Source organism: Diadema setosum, chromosome 12 (assembly GCF_964275005.1).
Source record: "Diadema setosum chromosome 12, eeDiaSeto1, whole genome shotgun sequence".
Lineage (NCBI taxonomy): Eukaryota > Metazoa > Echinodermata > Echinoidea > Diadematoida > Diadematidae > Diadema > Diadema setosum.
The window spans coordinates 6,076,667-6,096,462 of NC_092696.1; the positions used below are offsets into that span (position 1 = coordinate 6,076,667).

General features: G+C 38.5%; 1 protein-coding gene across 1 annotated transcript; it reads left to right on the forward strand.

Moving 5' to 3' along the window:
- Window positions 1–1,664: 1,664 nt before the first annotated feature.
- LOC140236135 (uncharacterized) lies at window positions 1,665–4,595 on the forward strand. The gene is made up of 2 exons (XM_072316107.1): window positions 1,665–3,279; window positions 3,663–4,595. Exons 1-2 carry the CDS (start codon window positions 1,679–1,681, stop codon window positions 3,949–3,951), a joined length of 1,890 nt encoding a protein of 629 aa, XP_072172208.1. The 5' UTR covers window positions 1,665–1,678; the 3' UTR covers window positions 3,952–4,595.
- Window positions 4,596–19,796: the final 15,201 nt, after the last annotated feature.

Here is a 19,796-nt window from a genome sequence, read left to right on the forward strand (position 1 = left end):
CTACTAATGTTGCTGCTTTCGCTCAATCCACATTGCTCTTTGGGTTTACCTTCCCTTTAACTGCAGAAATTCTGCCGTCATCAATATCAATTTTTGCGTTTGTCCACCAAAGCTCAAGAGAATCTCAGCTTCACAGAGCGTAAAGATTGCTTCCTGACAGCGTGCTTTTTATCAGTGCAGATTATAGTGCCCTCTGATGCTTACTTAGATAGTTATCGCATTGTCCCATCCTGCCCCGTGTCCCATCTTGCCCCACGTTCCCCTAAAGGTGTCTACTTTAATTCTACTTTGTTTCCTTCTTCTCCCGTGAGAGTGACCACAATCAACATGCTGATTATTTTGTCACTTTCGGGGAGGTCTAGGTTATGTGAGTCTTCAAAGGGTTCAAGTAGTTGCAGAGATAATCATCATCCAAATAATGATAATCATCATCCAAATAATAATCATCATAATCATCATCCTTGAATGTCCATTACTTATTTGTTGTTGTTTTTTTTTGTGTGAAAACAGTTGGTATTTGGCAACACTGGCTTGGACGTGAACCGCAACATGGTAACGTTAAGAAAGAGACGTCCAAGCTCTAGTGAGAAAGCAGAGAACGGTGCGAGCATGAGCCCTGTGAGTGAGCAAAGAATGACAAGGAGCCAGCGAAGAAACGGTACAAATCGTATTAACGCAGATAGATTTTTCATTAATTTTTGTTCACTATATTTACCATTTCTGGCACTTTCTGTTCCATCTGTCATATTTGTAATGCCTCATATTTAGCAAACTGAGTTCAACACATGGTTCTGTTTGTGTGCTAGCTTCTACGATCTGAAAATATTTGAGCCAGAAATGTCTGGAGTATTTAAGAAAATGGACTCGCCGTAATGATCCAGAAGTCTTGGAATCGCAAAGTTTCTTTTTTTTTAAGACCTAGTTATCATGTCTTTAATCGTCAAAGAAATGTGCAGAAAGAAATATGAAACTTAGATTCCTCCATTAAACTTCTTTTTCTAATCGATTTTCTTCTATGTTTGTATAATATGTGCATACCTCTCATCAAGTTTACGAGGCCAATTAAAGCACAACAGTCAAAACGTCAAAACAAAGGTGGTTTGACTGTTTTGAATTTAAAATGAGACATGGAGTTGATTGTCCACTGACGTACATTTTTTGGTTTACGTTGCGCATTTCAGCAGTGGCTCACAAGCCTGACATGGTACAGGTAGCTGGCGACAGTTCTAGGCAGCCCAAGTGTAGAAGATCTGCGCGAAAGCGACTACGGTTTCCGTCGTCCGGCGACAAGAAACCGGCCTGTAAGTGTCCCAGAATGGATCTCAACGATATGGAACTAAACTCGAGGAACGAGAATATGTTGGACCATGAACTTAGAGAAACGATCAGTAGTGACCCAGAGAACCCCCCTGTGTTCCCTGTGGAAAATGCTGAACAGGCTGATCTTCACGAACTCAATGATGAAATACTTAATTCTGCACCAGTAGGTGAAACGGCGAATGATCGAACAGACATTGCAAGGTTAACTTCCGAAACCCAGCAAGGGACCTACGAAGGCATTCTAAGGTCCCCGCAAGAGCATCTTTCGCAGGATAGTGTTCACGATTTATCGATGCCGGATCTGTCAGCCGAAAAAGGGCACAAATCATCATCATGTATAGGTACACCGTTATTTTCCATGCCAACGCCTGACCCGCCGGCCCTCATCCGCATGGACGCATCTTTAAGTGAAGATCGTTCGGGTAAACTAAGATACGTTAAACCTTTGAATCAACAGCATATAATGAATAGACCAAATCTGCTGCGGCTGCTGGAGTCACAGCCCCAACCGCTTCAAAATGTCGCTTCTCAAGGAATGCCCAGCGGTGGAGACGAATCCAAGGTTGAGATCAGGTCATCTCCGAAAATGATGGATTTTGTCGCAGAATCATTGCAGACCCTCTCGGAGGGAGAAGGGCTTCGACAGCGCCACATCAATGTTACACCCATTGTTAAAAACGACTTGAATACCCCTTTGACGGAATCAGGTCCTTTGGTTCTTCCCTCACATTCGCGCATGAAGAACCCCGTTTGCGACAGCATGGGTACAGGCGACAACGAAGAATCTCTCGGCGAAGATGATTTTTTGTCGACAACCTCTAGCTTGGAGAGCCAGAGTAAAGACATCAGAGGCGATAAAATAGTTACGCAAGATGTAATGAAGGATTCTGGTGCTGGAAGTCAAGAGGGAGTTCTGCTTCCAGAAGACATCCCGCCATCTCCTGACAACAATAGGCAAGCCTGTAGCAAGGAAGAGGCCTGTTTGATGACTAAGGATCTTGGTAGAGACCCTGAAATGTCACCTTCTCATGAAACTGATGATACCGACTCTGAAGAAAGTAAACGATACAGAGAAGAGGGCGCCGCCAATCGTTCTCTTGCCAGGCAACCTGTCCCAACTGCCAGCATCTCAAGTTCAGGCATATCATCACCTACTATATCTCCTAAGGAGACATATGAGATGTTCGCAGCGCCCTCCTCCCGAAGCATCCATCTTGGGAAGCCATTTCTTGATCACAAGTTGAGCGGCCTCCCCTGTGGAATAGATGCAGTGAAACGACAATCACAGCTCAACGTCGACTTTGCCAAAACCAGTGCATCAGTGACAGTATTGGGAAGCACACAGCCGGATAACTTGTGCGAAATCTCAAGTCATAAATCAAGGTGTAGGAGGTATAAGAATAATCGTTCTTCCAAGCGTCCCGGGACATCAGTAGTTGAAGAAGAGCCAGTTGAGGTTGATGCCTTTGGGAATTATTACGGCAATTCGGTCCTGTTCCCATACCATCCCAAAGATCTGCATCTCATTGACTACAATCCTATCCTGAGGGGTAGCGTGTATGGAGCAAGGGAAACCACATACCCTGATTACTTGTACATCCAAGCGCATGCAAAAGACATCGAACGGGTGTGCTGCGCTGGCTATCAGGATCCCAGTGTTGACAGTTCTGGGTTCTCTCAATCGGGTCTTCAAGGAGTTCTCAGCGACTACCAATACATGCTCGAGAGCTCCAGGTCATTTCTTGCCAATGCCAGCGGTGACACCTGCTCGGTGGAGAAACATCGGCTGTCGCCCGGGCAAGAAGCAGATATTCAGGACGCTCTGCGTATCATCATCGGCAGCAACCACATTCCTCCGACGCTGGATGCTGCAGAGGTTCTTGCAAACTATGGATCTATGATACTAAACAACGAGACTATACGGCAGGAGTTTATCATGTTCTGCGAACAACTTGTTGTGTAAGTATCTCTTAATAATGAATGATTTGAAGAAATATGATCAAATGCAAGGGCATGTTTTATGAAAGTGTGTCGGAAGAGTAATATTCAAGAAACACTTCATTTTCCTATCTATTTATAATTTATCATTATTTTACCTCATTTCTTGACGTTTTTTCTTCTTTTATTTTCATTCTAAAGCTAGACAGTTGAACGGCTGGTGTCAGATGCTTAGTAACTTTCTTATAAACGGCTTCACGTTTGGTTTTCATAAGACCATGCTACATAGAATGCCACGGTAGCCAGGAAGGTGATCAAATATTCAACAGGACCTGCTTGCATGATTTCTATATAAAGTGTGATTAATTCTTCATTTCCATACTTATCATTTTGCTGTTTTCTAGGAAGCAGATGCTCTGTGGACAATCTGAACACGGTCAGGGAGACTCGTGGCTCTTAAACGGCAATTCGCAGAGCGGGTTGTTCTCATCTGGTCTCTATCAGCAGTGGTATCCGCACAACCCTGCCCTCTACTTCGATGGCGATGCCTTCGTCTCCATTGGCGTGAGTATGGACTCCCATGGAAACCTGTGTCTGCTTCTCCCCGAAGACCATCCCGACCGACGGGGACTCCCCGACAGTGTGTCCGTCTACTCAACTCCAAATATAGCAGCCCTCTGCGTGCAAATATAGTCCTCATTTCCCTGCTCCCACAAAAAAAAAATGAAATAAGCAAAACTGGAACAACAACTGCAACAAAGAGACAAAAGAAAGTATTCATATTACAGCAGATATGGACTTGAAATACGTCACATTGTATGAGGATTGTGTTATTCACGTTGGCTGGCCGTACGTACCGCACGCTATAAAAGTATTTAAGCATAGTTTCGTTTAAGGAACTGCAGGAGCGTAAGTTCCTAGTTATGGGGAAACACTCCTATAGACTTTATCACAACCATTACGTCCAGGTATTAGGAGTAATTAGATTGTGTGTGGTATACAGAAAATAATAGTGCACTGCATCTGTCCATGGAGCATGATGAAATGAAAGCATACATGCCACTAGCCATGGCTCTCTGCATTATTTTGATAACCTGTGTGGCTTTCGAATTCTTTTATGACTTTTTCGAGATCATTCACCAATCCTACCGTCAAACATGTTTCATCGCGAATGACGCATGTCGTAAGACACCGCGTGAGGAACTACATGCGAATTTCAGGTATAAACGCCCTTCCCCTTTTTGTCCCCGCCGAACGAGTTGAGCAGGGGACTATGAAACGGGCTCCGTACGTGTGTGTGTCTGTGCGTCCGTCCGTGCGTCCGTCCGTCCGTGTGTGCGTCCGTGTGTGATCAAAATGTTAAATTTGCTACTTCTCTGTCATTTATGAGCCAATTTTGATTCTGTTTGCTTTATATGATAGCACTACATGGGAGCTTTGAAACTTCTACACAGAATTTCAGTTGTGACCTTTGACCTTGACCTTTGACCTATATTGTACATTTTGCTACAAAATGCTACTCCTTCGCCATTTCTAACCCGATTTCGATTCCGTTTGCTTTATGTGATGGCACTAGGTGAGGGCTTCAAAACTTCTACACAGAATTTTGACCTTTGACTTCTTTGACCTTTGACCTTGATTTTTGACCTATATTGTACATTTTGCTACAAAATGCTACTCCTTCGCCATTTCTAACCCGATTTTGATTCCGTTTGCTTTATGTGATGGCACTAGGTGAGGGCTTCAAACCTTCTACACAGAATTTTGACCTTTGACTTCTTTGACCTTTGACCTTGACTTTTGACCTATATTGTACATTTTGGTACAAAATGCTACTCCTTCGCCATTTCTAACCAGATTTCGATTCTGTTTGCTTTATGTGATGGCACTAGGTGAGGGCTTCAAAACTTCTACACAGAATTTTGACCTTTGCCTTCTTGACCTTTGACCTTGATTTTTTACCTATATTGTACATTTTGCTACAAAATGCTACTCCTTCGCCATTTCTAACCCGATTTCGATTCCGTTTGCTTTATGTGATGGTACTAGGTGAGGGCTTCAAAACTTCTACACAGAATTTTGACCTTTGCCTTCTTTGACCTTTGACCTTGATTTTTGACCTGTATTGTACATTGGCTACAAAATGCTACTCCTTCGCCATTTCTAACCCGATTTTGATTCCGTTTACTTTAGGTGATGGCACTAGGTGAGGGCTTCAAAACTTCACACAGAATTTTGACCTTTGCCTTCTTTGACCTTTGACCTTGATTTTTGACCTGTATTGTACATTGGCTACAAAATGCTACTCCTTCGCCATTTCTAACCCGATTTCGATTCCGTTTGCTTTATGTGATGGCACTAGGTGAGGGCTTCAAAACTTTTACACAGAATTTTGACCTTTGACTTCTTTGACCTTTGACCTTGATTTTTTACCTATATTGCACATTTTGCTACAAAATGCTACTTCCGGCGGGGACATATATTACGCACTGCGTAATTTCTACTTTTCCTTGTTTCTGTTTGTGTCTTTTTTTGTGTGTGCTCGTTTTGTGTGTGTGTGTGTGTGTGTGTTTGTGTGTTTGTGTGTTTGTGTGTGTGTGTGTGTGTGTGTGTGATTGTCTTTAGGTTACTACTTGGAAATTGCCGTAACATACTCGCAAGATAACATTTCGGTCGCGTTTTGAAAATCGAAAATTTTAAAGCAATCTTCGAAATCTGCCAGCTACTCATGCAAATGCAGAATCGTTTACGCATTATATGTCAATTAGAAAAAAAAAATCATACTGCGGTATGATCAATTTCAGAGTGGAGTATTTTTGAAACGCATGAAAAATACCAATGAATAAAAGCTATACAACCGTAGAAAAACCCAAAACAAATCTAAACAACTGGAATGTATCCGTTGTAGAATGTATATACTGTATTATTTTTTTTTTTATATATTCTAAACCATTTGTGGATCTAGAAAGTATTAAGTTGCAAGGCAAGTCTGTGCATTCGTATTCCAATACCAACTAATAAAGTGTATTTATACGATGTACCATTCAACAGACGCTGGAATGTTTTCTATATACGTGCTGCTCTATATAATACATACATTGAAGATGTATCCTTTGTAAAGATGTATTTTTAAAGTTTATTCATTGAGAGGATTTTCGTATTAGAGTGAAATGTTTGAAAACAATATATATTTATACCATATTTATTCATAACTTTGTTTGAAAAGCATACTTATGTCAGTGCTGGCCTGTAAACGTTAGCAGATTACTGGTCAGTGACAGATATCTACGCTCACTTGTTATAATGATTATCAGTGTAGACGAAAGATGCCGTTATTCTATATGATTCGCAATCTCCTTAAATGTGCAATTTCCTACACACGACACATCCGTTTGCGATGCATGCATTTCTTTAATTATTCATCAGAAGAAACATGTTAAATGCTCAGGCAGTTTCTTTTTCTACTCTAGTATACCTTGATGTGTGAATGTATATACGTGTAATCTTATTTCGCCATAGGTTTGAATAATCACACACACGATGCATGTTGGTGAAAGCTTTTTACATTAGAATTTGTATATTTTAAGGAGCTTTTTTTTTACCACATTGTGATAATGCAGATTTGTCCTAAAACAGTTGAACAGGTATACCCACATGCACAATGATAGGATGAGTGCAGATGAATGAACATTGTAATGAATATATCTATAATTCATGTAAATGTGTAATCAACTGATTTTAATCCTGTCGTTTCATTTTGAAAACAAAATACTATCAGTCAAATTCGCCTTTTAGTCGGATGCAAAAAGACAAGAGAAAAACCCTTCCACAATACGTGAATTTCGACTTGCACAATAGAGTTAACACAATATACCCCATCAGGGGTAGAATTTCTCTTCGACTACGAGTAATTTTCGACTTGTGCGAGGTAGACTTAGGAGAGGTTGACTGTACAATGTATATTTTGCCTTACTGTCGTTTTACTTTAATATGCAGCAACGACCATAAGTAGAGTATATGTAAAGAATAAATGCAATGATCAATGTCTAAATACAATGATAGCACTTGTTTGCTTAGACACATTGAAGTATATTTTAATCGATCAATGTGTAAGGCTATTCAGATTTTGCTTCTTAGAGGTCGCTGTGATGTACGTTATAACACGATAATAAAACATGGTTTATGGCTGACGCTTTGTATTACTGAGTGGTGGCTCGTGCTGCGTTGGATAATATTGATACATTACTCCATGTATACATGATAAATCATATACAAGATGAACAAGGGGTATTAACTCATTGTATTAATATACAAATTATGCACAGGATAGAGTGCGTTAGTGGAGATGTAACGCACTCGAGGGTATTTACAATTGTGAAACATGCACTACATTGTAAATACCCGATTGGCTACATTCTTGAACCCATTTTATAATGTGATATACACAACTTACGTGCTGAGAATACATTTCAGTTAATATAAGGTATATACACTATTCAAAAAAAAAAAAAAAAATGACCGGAAAGAGGAAAGAAAGAAACAAGAAGTCGAGCAGAGCTACAGGTGGATTTATTTTCTTATTTCGTGTAATGATAGAGTGTTGCATGGTTGCATGAGATATTTGTAGAAGTAACTGAAGTAAATGTATTGCGTTTGTGTGATTCTAATGTGAACAAATGCAGACAAAAATACAGTACTAGTTTCATTGACAGAATTACCATAATCTGATGATCGTATCTGACCTGGCACTGATGAATGATACATTTTACAGAACCGAAGAGGAAATTTATTGTGCTAGTTATGCTATGTATAATTCAGCTGACCATAAGCATATTATACCCCGTAATACACAAAACGTATTCCCTGCATATTCAAAATACACACACACATACACACACACACACGCACACACACACACACACACACACACACACACACAGAGATACATACACACATCATCATCGTCATCGTCGTCGTCGTAGCTGTCGTTGTCACACACGGCCCCGCAAAATGATACTGATCTTTTCAAGAGACGTAGAGGGGATTGGGAGAGAGACGTGTTTTTAAAAGTTCGTTTATTTTATTTTGATGAGTTAGAAGACAGGGTGTAATGAAGACCTTTGATGGCACTAAGGTGTGGGTTTTACTGATCTGTATGGATGTAGAACTACCTATAACTCTATAATTATAGACGTACACAATATCGTAAATTTTACAGATAACTAATTTGTTTCTTTCTTTTGTGTCATCCTTTGTCACTGTACTTCATCTATTTTTGTTTTGCTTTTTAATTTAGAGAGTCAGTTAAGAAGGCATGAGCCTCTGAGCGAAGGCCACTGTTGACTTGGGTTTTGTTGACTAAGAGTTGATAAGCCGTAGTTACTTCACACAAGTTAATGATAATCGAATTGGTGATGAAACACTAATTAGCGGCACACCGTAACTCGACACAGATGCCAGTTCAAGGGGTTTCCGCCTGCTTCTCCCGGACAATCCCCCATAAAAACCCACTTAGAACCATTCCATAGCTGGCCTCTGTTTACCTGTGTATGGTTGTTATGCATCAGTTTAGTGTCAGCTGTTTGTAGCGGAAGCGAAGCGGCTGCACAAAACGACATCTCTCCTCATCCCCTCCCCCTCTCCCTCCCTCTCTCTTTTTATTCTCTTTTTGCATGCATTTATATTTTTCCTTATTTATACACAGTAACCTGTTGTTCGGCGGAACATCTTCAGTGGTGCCTTAATGAATATACGCAAAACATTATTCTTTGTATGCAATGTAAAGTGAAGTGTCTTGATTAATAATGAAATTAAAAAAAATGCACTCTAAAGGTGAACATTAAAAGAAAATATAGATTATACATAACCTGATTACTAATTCCACGTTCGCTTTAATCAAGTGTTGTTGTTTTTTCTGGTTTTTTTTTTCTCGTCTTTCTGATGCAAATATCCTACAGAAGCCAACAAAACCATATACAAACTACGACTTGTGACAGACCTGTGTGAAATGTACATGCTCAACTTGCGGTAATGTATAAAATTGATATAGATATAGATATAGATAAGCTTTTGTTTTGGCAAAAGAGTAATATGCAATCGAAAATAGGTAGTGGTGAAATCAAATAATATGCAGAAATCCGAAATATATATGTTCAAAACACAAACGAACAAACAAACGCATGTCCACAAAGAATTAAAAAAATAAAAACAAAAAGCAAAAAGCGTTTTGAAGAAATGTCGGTGTGCGTAAATTTCATGAATGTTTAATTTGCAACTGAATTCCCCTCAAAAGTGGTATGACAATATTAGTATAGGTGATAGGCCTAATATTGGCAGAAATGCAGATCTTGACTGCGTGACAGCTAATTACAGATGTCTCGAGTGATTTGGTAATAAAAGCATCGTGGCTAATGAAGACTAAAGCAGAAAATGTGTGTAGCGAGCAGATAGTAGATTTTCTATAGTAAACATTAACACAATAAAATGACGAGTGATCAAAAACCTGCTGACCTACACGAAATCACTAGCACAGTCGAACCATATCTGCGCCGACCTAATTGTTAATTACAATTGGTGTAATAAAGCAATACAACCTGGACTCATTCAATTAACGTGATGTAAATGCACTATCTGCAAGGAGACGTGGCCATAATTCGTGTGTGCGTTGCCGGCATTAGGGCGTACTAATGTAAACGACCATCTTTATGCCCATACCCAAAGGATGCTCTCGAGTAGTTGGAGCAGAATGGATGCTGAATCCAGGATATATCAAAGCTTCTTTGGTTGAGAAAATCGGTTAATTACAGTTAATGACAGAAGTGTCATGAATTTCGCTGACTTCATCTTCTGATAGAGTACAAGTATAGGGCGTATATACTTTGTTTTAAGCAGCCCATTTTGTGAGTGACAGATATGTTTAAAAAAAAGAAACACCGTAAGATTCTAATAATCTTATATCACTTCATTTTGATGAGTATAGGAACTAAAAAATGATGAAAATGTAGTGAAATAATGTAATGACCATTCCCAAAGTGATGTACTCTACAGGGCAGGCGGAGCGATTTCAAAAGTGTGGGGGCCCACTTCCGGGTTTCATGAGTTAACACACACACACACACACACACACACACAAAAGTCTTCAGTGGAAAAACATAACCTTACCGCGCTCACCCTTCAAGATCTCTATCTATTTCTATTTAGTGCCACTTAACGTACTTTCGGGTTTAAAAAAAAAAAAAAAATGTGGGGGCCCAAAGTGATGACACGTTATGTATTCCTTTGTATATGGTGCACAAAAAGTGTGGGGGGCCGAGCCCCACGGCCTCCACGGTTCCGCCGACCATGCTCTATCACCAATATTGGTCAGTTTTGAAAGTCATGATCATTTTATGTAATCTTGTGTAATCAATTTGCCCAATTTTATGGGAATATAATGAGGTTGATGCTTTTTCGTTTTATTGCATTTTCATTGTAAACAGCCAACATTATACACACCAAATGCGTAATATAAGCCCAAGCATCTAGATATATATATACTTCCATTAGACCTGTAAAGACTTAGTTTCATTTTATACAGCCCGGCACTGCGATATGTAGGCCCTATATAAATACAATACACTATTTAAAAAAAAAATGAAATGGTAAATGCAAAATTTTGAAAGTTAAATTCAAATCTCACAAAAGTTTGGCGGACCGACAACATTTACAATGGTAGCTTTTCCATTTCATTTTTAAAGTCTATGTTGGCAATTTTCATTTACAGTTTTGAATTCGCCTTTGTAATTTTAGATGTCCTGTCCTTTAACATGACTATTGATAGCTGCTTCATATGCTTGCACTACATCACGGATGAATATGACCATGGTCATTCTCGACATGCACCGTCACCCTCATTTAATACTAGTAAACAGCAGCGGTAGAGTCACTACAAGTATTTACCCTGTTGCATAAACAGTAACAAAGTTACATAAAGAATATCATTCCTTTAACATTGGTAAAATCTGGAATATTATACAATAGTAACTGAAGGGTTTCCAAATCAAACGCACGTCCTCTCTTGTCAGCCGATGAAACGGAAGTGAAACGCGCTCTTCTCACAAAGCATCAATTCATATGAGTTTCTCAAATATTATTTATCTTGCAGGTAATGTCCCAATCAGAACGTCGTTACTTCGACTCATTAACGATGACGAAACACTAATCATTTTACGATGTTTAAGCAAGAATTCATTTAGCTCTCATCCGTTCTTTCTATGGAGTGGATTTATCGGCGCTATAGAACCGAGGAATAGGGCAATAAAGTCATAAAACTTTAGCGTGGTGGGAAGGTATATATAAATCCCGAACGACTTTGCAACACAATTTATTTCCGAGGTTTCGGCTCCATGTGACTTAACGGCATTTACCAACTTGACTTTAACGTATTTCTTTCTTGGGAATCTTCTGCGATTGACACTCTCATTGATTATAGGCTTCGTTAGCGGGCCGCCATTCACAAGCTTGGAGTTCGGGTGCCGGGAATTGACAACGGTAAGCTTTTTATTCGTCTTTTTTTTCCCCGCGAGATTGTCTTCTTTCCTTTTCATTTAATGATGATTTACGCAAAAAGTAATTTTGCAATGATTATCTCACAAGTTACAAAACAAGTTTAAATTTGAGACTTCTCTTTATCCGTAAAAGTAATTATTACTATTGCTATTGATGATATCACAAGAAACCCTCACATCATAATTGATTGAGAGGGGGGAGGTATTGTATAATGCTAGATTTTACAAAATCTAAAATTTTTGTGGCATTGCTGTTATTTTTAGAAAATGATGACTGAGATTCAAGTGTTGTTAGCGTGGAAATAATATTTAATTGCATCTTACCCATATAGAATCAAGAATTTGTGAGTATATTAGCAGTCAATTCTTTGGCAGCCTTATCCACGTGAAAGCCAAATTTGTTTGAATGAATGACACGTGACTTATATTCACTTATATAGGTTTTATTCAGTATTCATCGTTCGGGTTGGAACTGATTTCACATCTCCCCATAAACAAAGTTATGCAATTTAAATTCTAGTGAGAGAAAAAGAGCAATACTGTGTTGACGTAAAAAAAAAAACCCCAGAAGAACAGATACACGTTACTCTTAACAGTGCTTAATGCAAAACAGCAAAAAAAGAACAACGTTGTAATAAATTGTTCCTTTGGGAATCCACGTGTTCCCTGATTTCATAACACTTCAGTTGAAAATGAAATAAGTGCCTTTCGTGAATTTCCGACGTATTATTTGACCACCCCTTTACCTGTGAAATCACTCTCTGCCCCCCCCCCCCCCTCTCTCTATTGACCATCATTATACACGGTGCAATTTGGCTAGAAATTATCTTGCATTTTCTGCATTCTTGTGTTTTTCACGATTTTAAAATATTTCGTTAAATGGTCGTGATGGTGTGAAATTTGCATTTATACACGTGTACTGTTTAAGCTTGTCAGTAAACTAAAAAAAAAAAAAGGAAAAGTTTTTTTATTTCGAGTCTTGAGTGATATAGGCCTACAGATAATTATGTTGTGTAACACTTTGAGATTGAAGGAGCTGACTGCCACAATGGACGTCATACCTCTACACATACAGATAATAATGATAATAAACAGATAAGTTGAGTGCATGGACTGGAGTTTTGATCGCCCATTTTGCGTCAAATGAAACTATCGAAGCAGTTTGATATTCGTTGACAAGCATCGATGGGACCGACCTCGTGGAAGAAAGCACTTAATTCTATTTTTCTGAAGGAATATCATGGATGTTTGTGTACTGACCCATTGCGGACCCATATGGTGATGACAATAATCATCCCATTCAAATGTGCATAGTGATACGCGATTGCAATCGATGTCCCGATTAGGGCCTATTATATGTATTATGAAAATAATTATGTACAACATAAAAATTATATACCTGTTATTATTCTCTGTTTTATTCCAATGAAGCTAAATATGCAATATTGTTTATGTCTACTTGACTTGTTGACGAAATCAACTTTAGGCATTGCAGTACACTTCATTGCCATGCAGAGGACTGTCGAGAAGGTTACTACAGACATTTTCATGCATCACAGGCCACTTGGGCACACTCAAGTCAATGTATTTGCAATACAAACTGCAAACATTACTTTCAATACGTATAATGCAATCTTTACGTACGTATCTCTCTCATGTAAGAATAAAAGCCCTTAAGATGCCATATCATGCCACTTAATTGGGGCAATGATAATCAAGAATGGATCATTTATGCCATAATTGTCTTTATAATAACCCTAAAATAACCATGACAGTCATTCTAGACACAAGGTTCATTGTGCTGAGCGGTAGAAGTAGGGGTCGATGGGGCACAAATGGTTTTATTGCTGCCTGGAATTGAAGTATAAACTCAAATATTGCCCCGTAGATTTTAAAAATAAAGGTGCAATAAACGCACCGGTTTAAAGAGCCTGGCGAAAGAATACACTCGCCTGTGCATTGATGTTCTATTCGTCAAACTAGTCTATGTGTGATGATGAAATTAAATCAAGAAAAAAAAAGGAATACAAGAAACATAGGATCCCATTGGCTCTCTTTCTCTCTCTCTCTCTAAAGAGAGAGAGAGAGAGAGAGATGGAGAGATCATTTTTGATAAATAGAAGCAAAGCACCCTATCGCGCATTTAGGTAAGTTTTGAGAGAATATTTCACCTTATCGCTAATTCGTGTTTCTTTTTTTTGGGGGGGGGGGGGGGTGGGGTATTATTAATCTTTATGAAGAAAAAAAAAATCCATGGCTTGAATGCTTGGACGAACTCTGAAGTCTAAATCTGTGTAAATCATCAAAGAGAGAGAGGGGGGGGGGGGAGAAGGAAGCATTCATTCGCGTAAATCGTTCCTCTATCCTGCAGAAATCATTGTGCTACAGTTTCACGTGGATTAAAATGAAATAAAAATACACCAGGGTTAAACAGATCTAGACCCCATTTAAATACTACCAAATTGGAGTAGTCCTCACCAATTAGTTTCAACTCTTAGTGCATAAAGAGACATCCTCATGGTTGCATTCTTTAATTCACTTCTCTGCAAACATTGGGCGTCAAAATGACTACTTGAGCTGGGCTCACACTGTCTTCTCGTAAAATGCAACGTTTATGGTATTTGAAGAGCAGTAAAAACTAACGGAATGTACACACAGCACAACATCTCGAAACTGTGCGATATGCATGTACCGACTGACTTCTGGTTAGCTTACCTTTTTCTCTTGCATAGAGAGAGTATCTATATCGGTAGGCTTTCGAGGAAAAACAAAAAGTCCTTTGACACAACTTTGCAAGCATAATAATTTATTATATCACGAGATACCACAGGAATACTGGTTTAAGTATAACGCGGCTTGACATTATCTTGTTTTCTCCCGTGGCGCAATAGGGCCTCTAAAATCTTTGAATTTGAAATATTGGTGGTCCTACAAAGTAATGCTGTGGTCTGAAATAAAAGGGACATTAACAATTCATGCATTTTGGATTTTGCCTGCCGGGACAACAAAAACAAAGATCTGGTGGCCCTATACTTCAAATTTTAGTGGCCATCCTAATGTCGAGCCCTGAGTATAGTTTAAAGCGGGGGAGGGGGCAGTATACAAAATGTTATATCTTATTGTAACATAATACGTGCATATTTATATATGTATATATATATATACATATATATATATATATATATATATATATATATATATATATATATAATCATACACACTCATCATCCTGTACAAATATTATTTGTATGTGTGTGTGTGTCTGTCTTTCTGTGTGCATGACCTGTTATTTCAAGATTTGAAAACTTTATATTTTGACCATTTCTTTCGGTATTACACATTTCTCTGTATTTCCAATTGATATAAGTTGCTTTTTATCTTTCAGTTAATGATCATATGTTATTCAGTACTAAAGTTATCATATATTCTTTCATTTTGCAGTAAATACACAATAATCTATAGAACCGTACACAATTAAATTATCGACATTATCATGATATTGTCAACACAAAACCACTCAACACTTTTAACTATAACTTGTCGTGTCACATTTGTTTGTTTTACGTTTGTTTGATTCGTTTTTATAAATGCTGTATGAATTTCACCCCCAATTACGAGTTCTTTTTTTGTCTTTATCTGGATTGCTGTACATTGCCAGGGTTTCAAGAATCTTGTGAAGACGGCGAAGAAGTCCTTCCACATAACTTTGACCAGACGCTGTGGTGCAACATCAAAGGAGAGAGGGTGTTAGGGATCAATCCGACTGGAGAAAATATCTTGAAAGGAAGGAGAGAAAAGACCAAGGGCATACTGAAATTCAGCTCTTCATGCGACATCATGTCGTTAATAGATTTAAGTGCTACACGAAACCGAGTGAAACAGGTTGAGGGTAATACGAATGTGAGGCTCACGGGCAAGAGAAAGAGTCCCGAAGAAGATGAGGAAAATGGAGGCCATGAAGTCATCAATGAAAAGATCAACGCCAAGAATGCCTGTAAGGGTGATTACGGACACGACGTTAAGGACAGAAGTTACGAAGGCAGATCGGACGGGCGAAAACTAGGTGAATTACATGGCATATTATCTGGCATTTAGTGATTTCCGTTCATAACTTCTTGCGACTGTCAAACATGCTTTTCTTTCAATGAATGGAGGATAGCAAACTGGATGAACTTCCACTGGAAAAAAAAAAAAACAAACTTTATTCTGTAATGTGTGTGTGTGCGCGTGTTTTGTTATTGCTGCTTTTTGTATTTAGTTTTGATAATTGCCTGTGCGCGCGTAAGTAAACTGCTTTATATCGGACATGACAAACATGTCTAATAACTGTTTTCCTCTCTCCCTCACTCTCTTTCTCTTTTTATCTCACCCCAAACACATACACTAATAATGAAGGTGGCATGCCCGAGTGGATTAGTTCCAAGCGACAAAGACGTTTTAGAACGACCTTTAGCCCGGAACAACTTCGTGAACTTGAGAAGGTCTTTCAGGTGACTCACTACCCAGACACGAGAACCCGAGACGAGCTCTCGAAGAAGACGGCACTGCCGGAGCAGCGAATTCAGGTAAGAGCTTCGCTGCTGGTGTGGTTCCAGCGATACCGCGTGGATCTCTTCCGCGGATTTTCCTCACATTTTCAAATAAGATATAATGGTATTAGTTAGTCATCCCCGAGCACACTTTATGTAGAAAAATAGTTAGTATGTTTACAAGAAAAACAAAAAGGACAAAGAAAGGATTGGATTCATCAGATCGTATAGTAATGACATTGGCATTCGAAGGATTTATCACAGTAGCAATGGTAACAATAATCATGAAGAAATCTGTGAGGACTGTCTGAATTTCGCTGTAATAAACAATAACATTTGGGATTAGGTGTGAGTTTCTTCAATTTGTCTCCCTCTACAAATGAAATTTGTTAAGATCGCAACTGTTGATCTGTAAATTAACAAACACGTCGGAAAAAGGAACCAATGGGACTCGAACCTGTCATTTACTGCTTTCCGGACAGCGACAACTTCTTCAAATTGAAGAATCTCACACCTGAACCATCACCCCTCTGAATAATATCTTGCTTTCATTTAATAGCAATGTACTTCGGAAATAGCTAGTAGAACCTACACGTTAAAGTTTTTACCATACAAGATAGGTTTGATGTTATTTCGAAAATCAGAATATTAGGTTAGTTTAAATAATTCCATTAGCCAAACGACATCTTCATTTGATTCATCCGAATCATAACGGGTAACCTCGTTCTGAATGAAAGAAGTTGATCAGGATCCTGCATGTGTTTCTGTTTCATCATCAGATATGGTTTCAAAATCGCCGGGCGAAATGGCGAAAATTCGAGCGTCTAGGAAACTTTGGAGGTTTGGAAGAACTCAGAAATACGGACATAGTTCCTGCCCCAAAGTCAGTCCCGCGTCTGGACATAGCGGTAAGTTAAAGGGACATTCCATTCCACATGAAACTGAATATTTCGCAATTTCTTTGCACAGTGGTAATTATCTTTGCGTATTAATGGGAAAAAAAGAAGATTATATCGCTGAGCAACCCTAAACTCAATGAGTCGTCTTTGCTCTTCGAATAGTTGATTAACTTTACCTCTGACGTTAGTTCGATCGTCTTGAATTATGTTCCTTTATTGATTTATCTCATAGTTGGAACTTCAAATGAAACCATGCATAGGTTTGAATGAATTCCACGTTGACGTTTTCAGAAGAATGTAAAGATACTTTACTAATGCGTGGAGAGAAGATTCTCTTGTGATATCTTTGCAAGGTATCGCTCCTTCATAAAAAAAGAAAAAAAATGACCTCCATATCAGAGTCATGAGCAATACAGCCCGTGAGTCATACAAACCATGAGTTCGACGCTCAGCAAACAAGGCCCATTGCATGAGTCCAACGCTGGCCCACGAATTCGACAGTATTAGCAAACAAAGCCCACGAGATCAACACATTAAGCCCGTGATGTATTGTCGAACTCGTAGGTCCATTTTTTTTTTACCTCTCGTCGAACTCATGGCTCCATTGTTTTTAACCACTTGTCGAACTCGTGGGCCTTTCATGCTTGAGTGTCAGGCCCATGGGCCTTATTTTTGTAGAGGGCAAACTCATGGACTTTTTGATTAGTGGGTTGTTTGACTCATGGACGTTAATTCAATCTCGAACTCATGGGTGTCGGTCTGGTGGGATGACTCCCTCGTCCTCTGCACCTTAATCTACTGAGTGCTAGTATTCTTTACTCCATAATCTCCCAGAGCCCTTCCCCTATTATGGATCGCGGTATATCAGTGGTATGTTTGTTTGTTTGTTTTTTTTTTTTTGTTTAATAGATACTTTATTTTCTGCAAATCAACAGATCAATCAGCAAATCAATATACATAAGGCACATGATCATGAATATGTGGAAAATATACAAAATAGATTCAAAACAGAGTCGTTTGACTTGCGTAAACAAAGATATAAAAGGTAATTAATGATACAATATACAGTATGCATGTCTATGCAGCGGGGATTACAACAATTATAATTATGGAGCGATAATGCAGAGGGCCGCCATTGTAAGCATAGCTTGAAAAGATGGCCGGCCAGAGGAAAAGGTAGGGGAGTGTACTGGTAATACTACAATACAATACAGATTCTGCTGCGAAGATAGCAGGGGAAAAACGTGATGGTGGTGGTGGTGGTGGATGTGCGTGCAAGTGCTAGAAAGTGCAGAAGGGCAGATATGCTGGAATGTAGAATAATCGAATTGGTTTGCTGAAAAAGGGAACGGTATGCGATGTTGCGATACATTAATCATATAAATTATTTGTTTTTAATTTGTATTTGAAGTATACTGTAATAAAATGTGCTTCTTTAAGTTTGCTTTAAATGAAAACAAGGAGGCACATTGTTTCAACTCCTCAGGAAGAGTGTTCCATGTATCCGGACCGTGATGTCTAATCGATTTTTGAGCAAGTAAAAGCTTTGGATTAGTTAAATGAAAATCATGGGAACGACGGGTTGGGTATGAATGAATATGGTCATTGGTTACTAAGGCATTATGAAAAAATGGTAATAAATTTCGAGTGTGTTTATACATAAATATAGCAGTTAGATATATATGTATGTCATGGGCTTTTAAAGTTTTTAGGCGATGAAATATAGGATCGGTGTGAGCCAAAAAATTTGAGTGTGTGCATATACGAAGAGCCTTTTTCTGAAGAATAAAAATTGTATTCAATTTACTTTTGCTACAGTTGCCCCATACAATATTGCAATACATTACATATGGTAAAAATAAAGTGTTATATAACATTATTAAAGTTTGATCATTAATCAAATACTTTATTCTCCTTAAAACACCAGTTGTTTTAGATATTGCTGTAGTAATATTCTGCGCATGAGTATTCCAAGTTAAATTGCTATCTAGGGTCACTCCTAGAAACTTGGTTGAGTGTTTCTCAGCAATGTTTATACCATCAATATAAATACTTTTGGGAAGGGTGGGTTGGGATTGAAGAGTATGAAAATATATAAAACATGTCTTATCAATATTCAATGAAAGCTTGTTACTTCTAAACCATTTCGAAATATTACCTAATTCCATATTAAGTGTATCAATCAGTGTTGCAATATCCTTATGAGAATAAAAAACGTTAGTGTCGTCTGCAAATAAGATGAAGTTCAAACGAGGGGAGCAATTGGTGATGTCATTAATGTAAATCAAAAAAAGTAGGGGACCGAGGATAGATCCCTGAGGGACACCACATGACACGTTAGAATATAATGAGTGACTAGATTTAAATGCAACATATTGTTTGCGATGACTTAGATAACTTCTGAACCATGACAAAGTAATCCCTCTCACGCCATAATTCTGTAATTTTCCAAGTAAAATGTCATGATCAATAGTGTCAAATGCCTTACTAAGATCCATAAAAACTCCAATTATATGTTCTTTTTTACTAAGCGCATCAATAATATTATCGACAGATTTGATTAT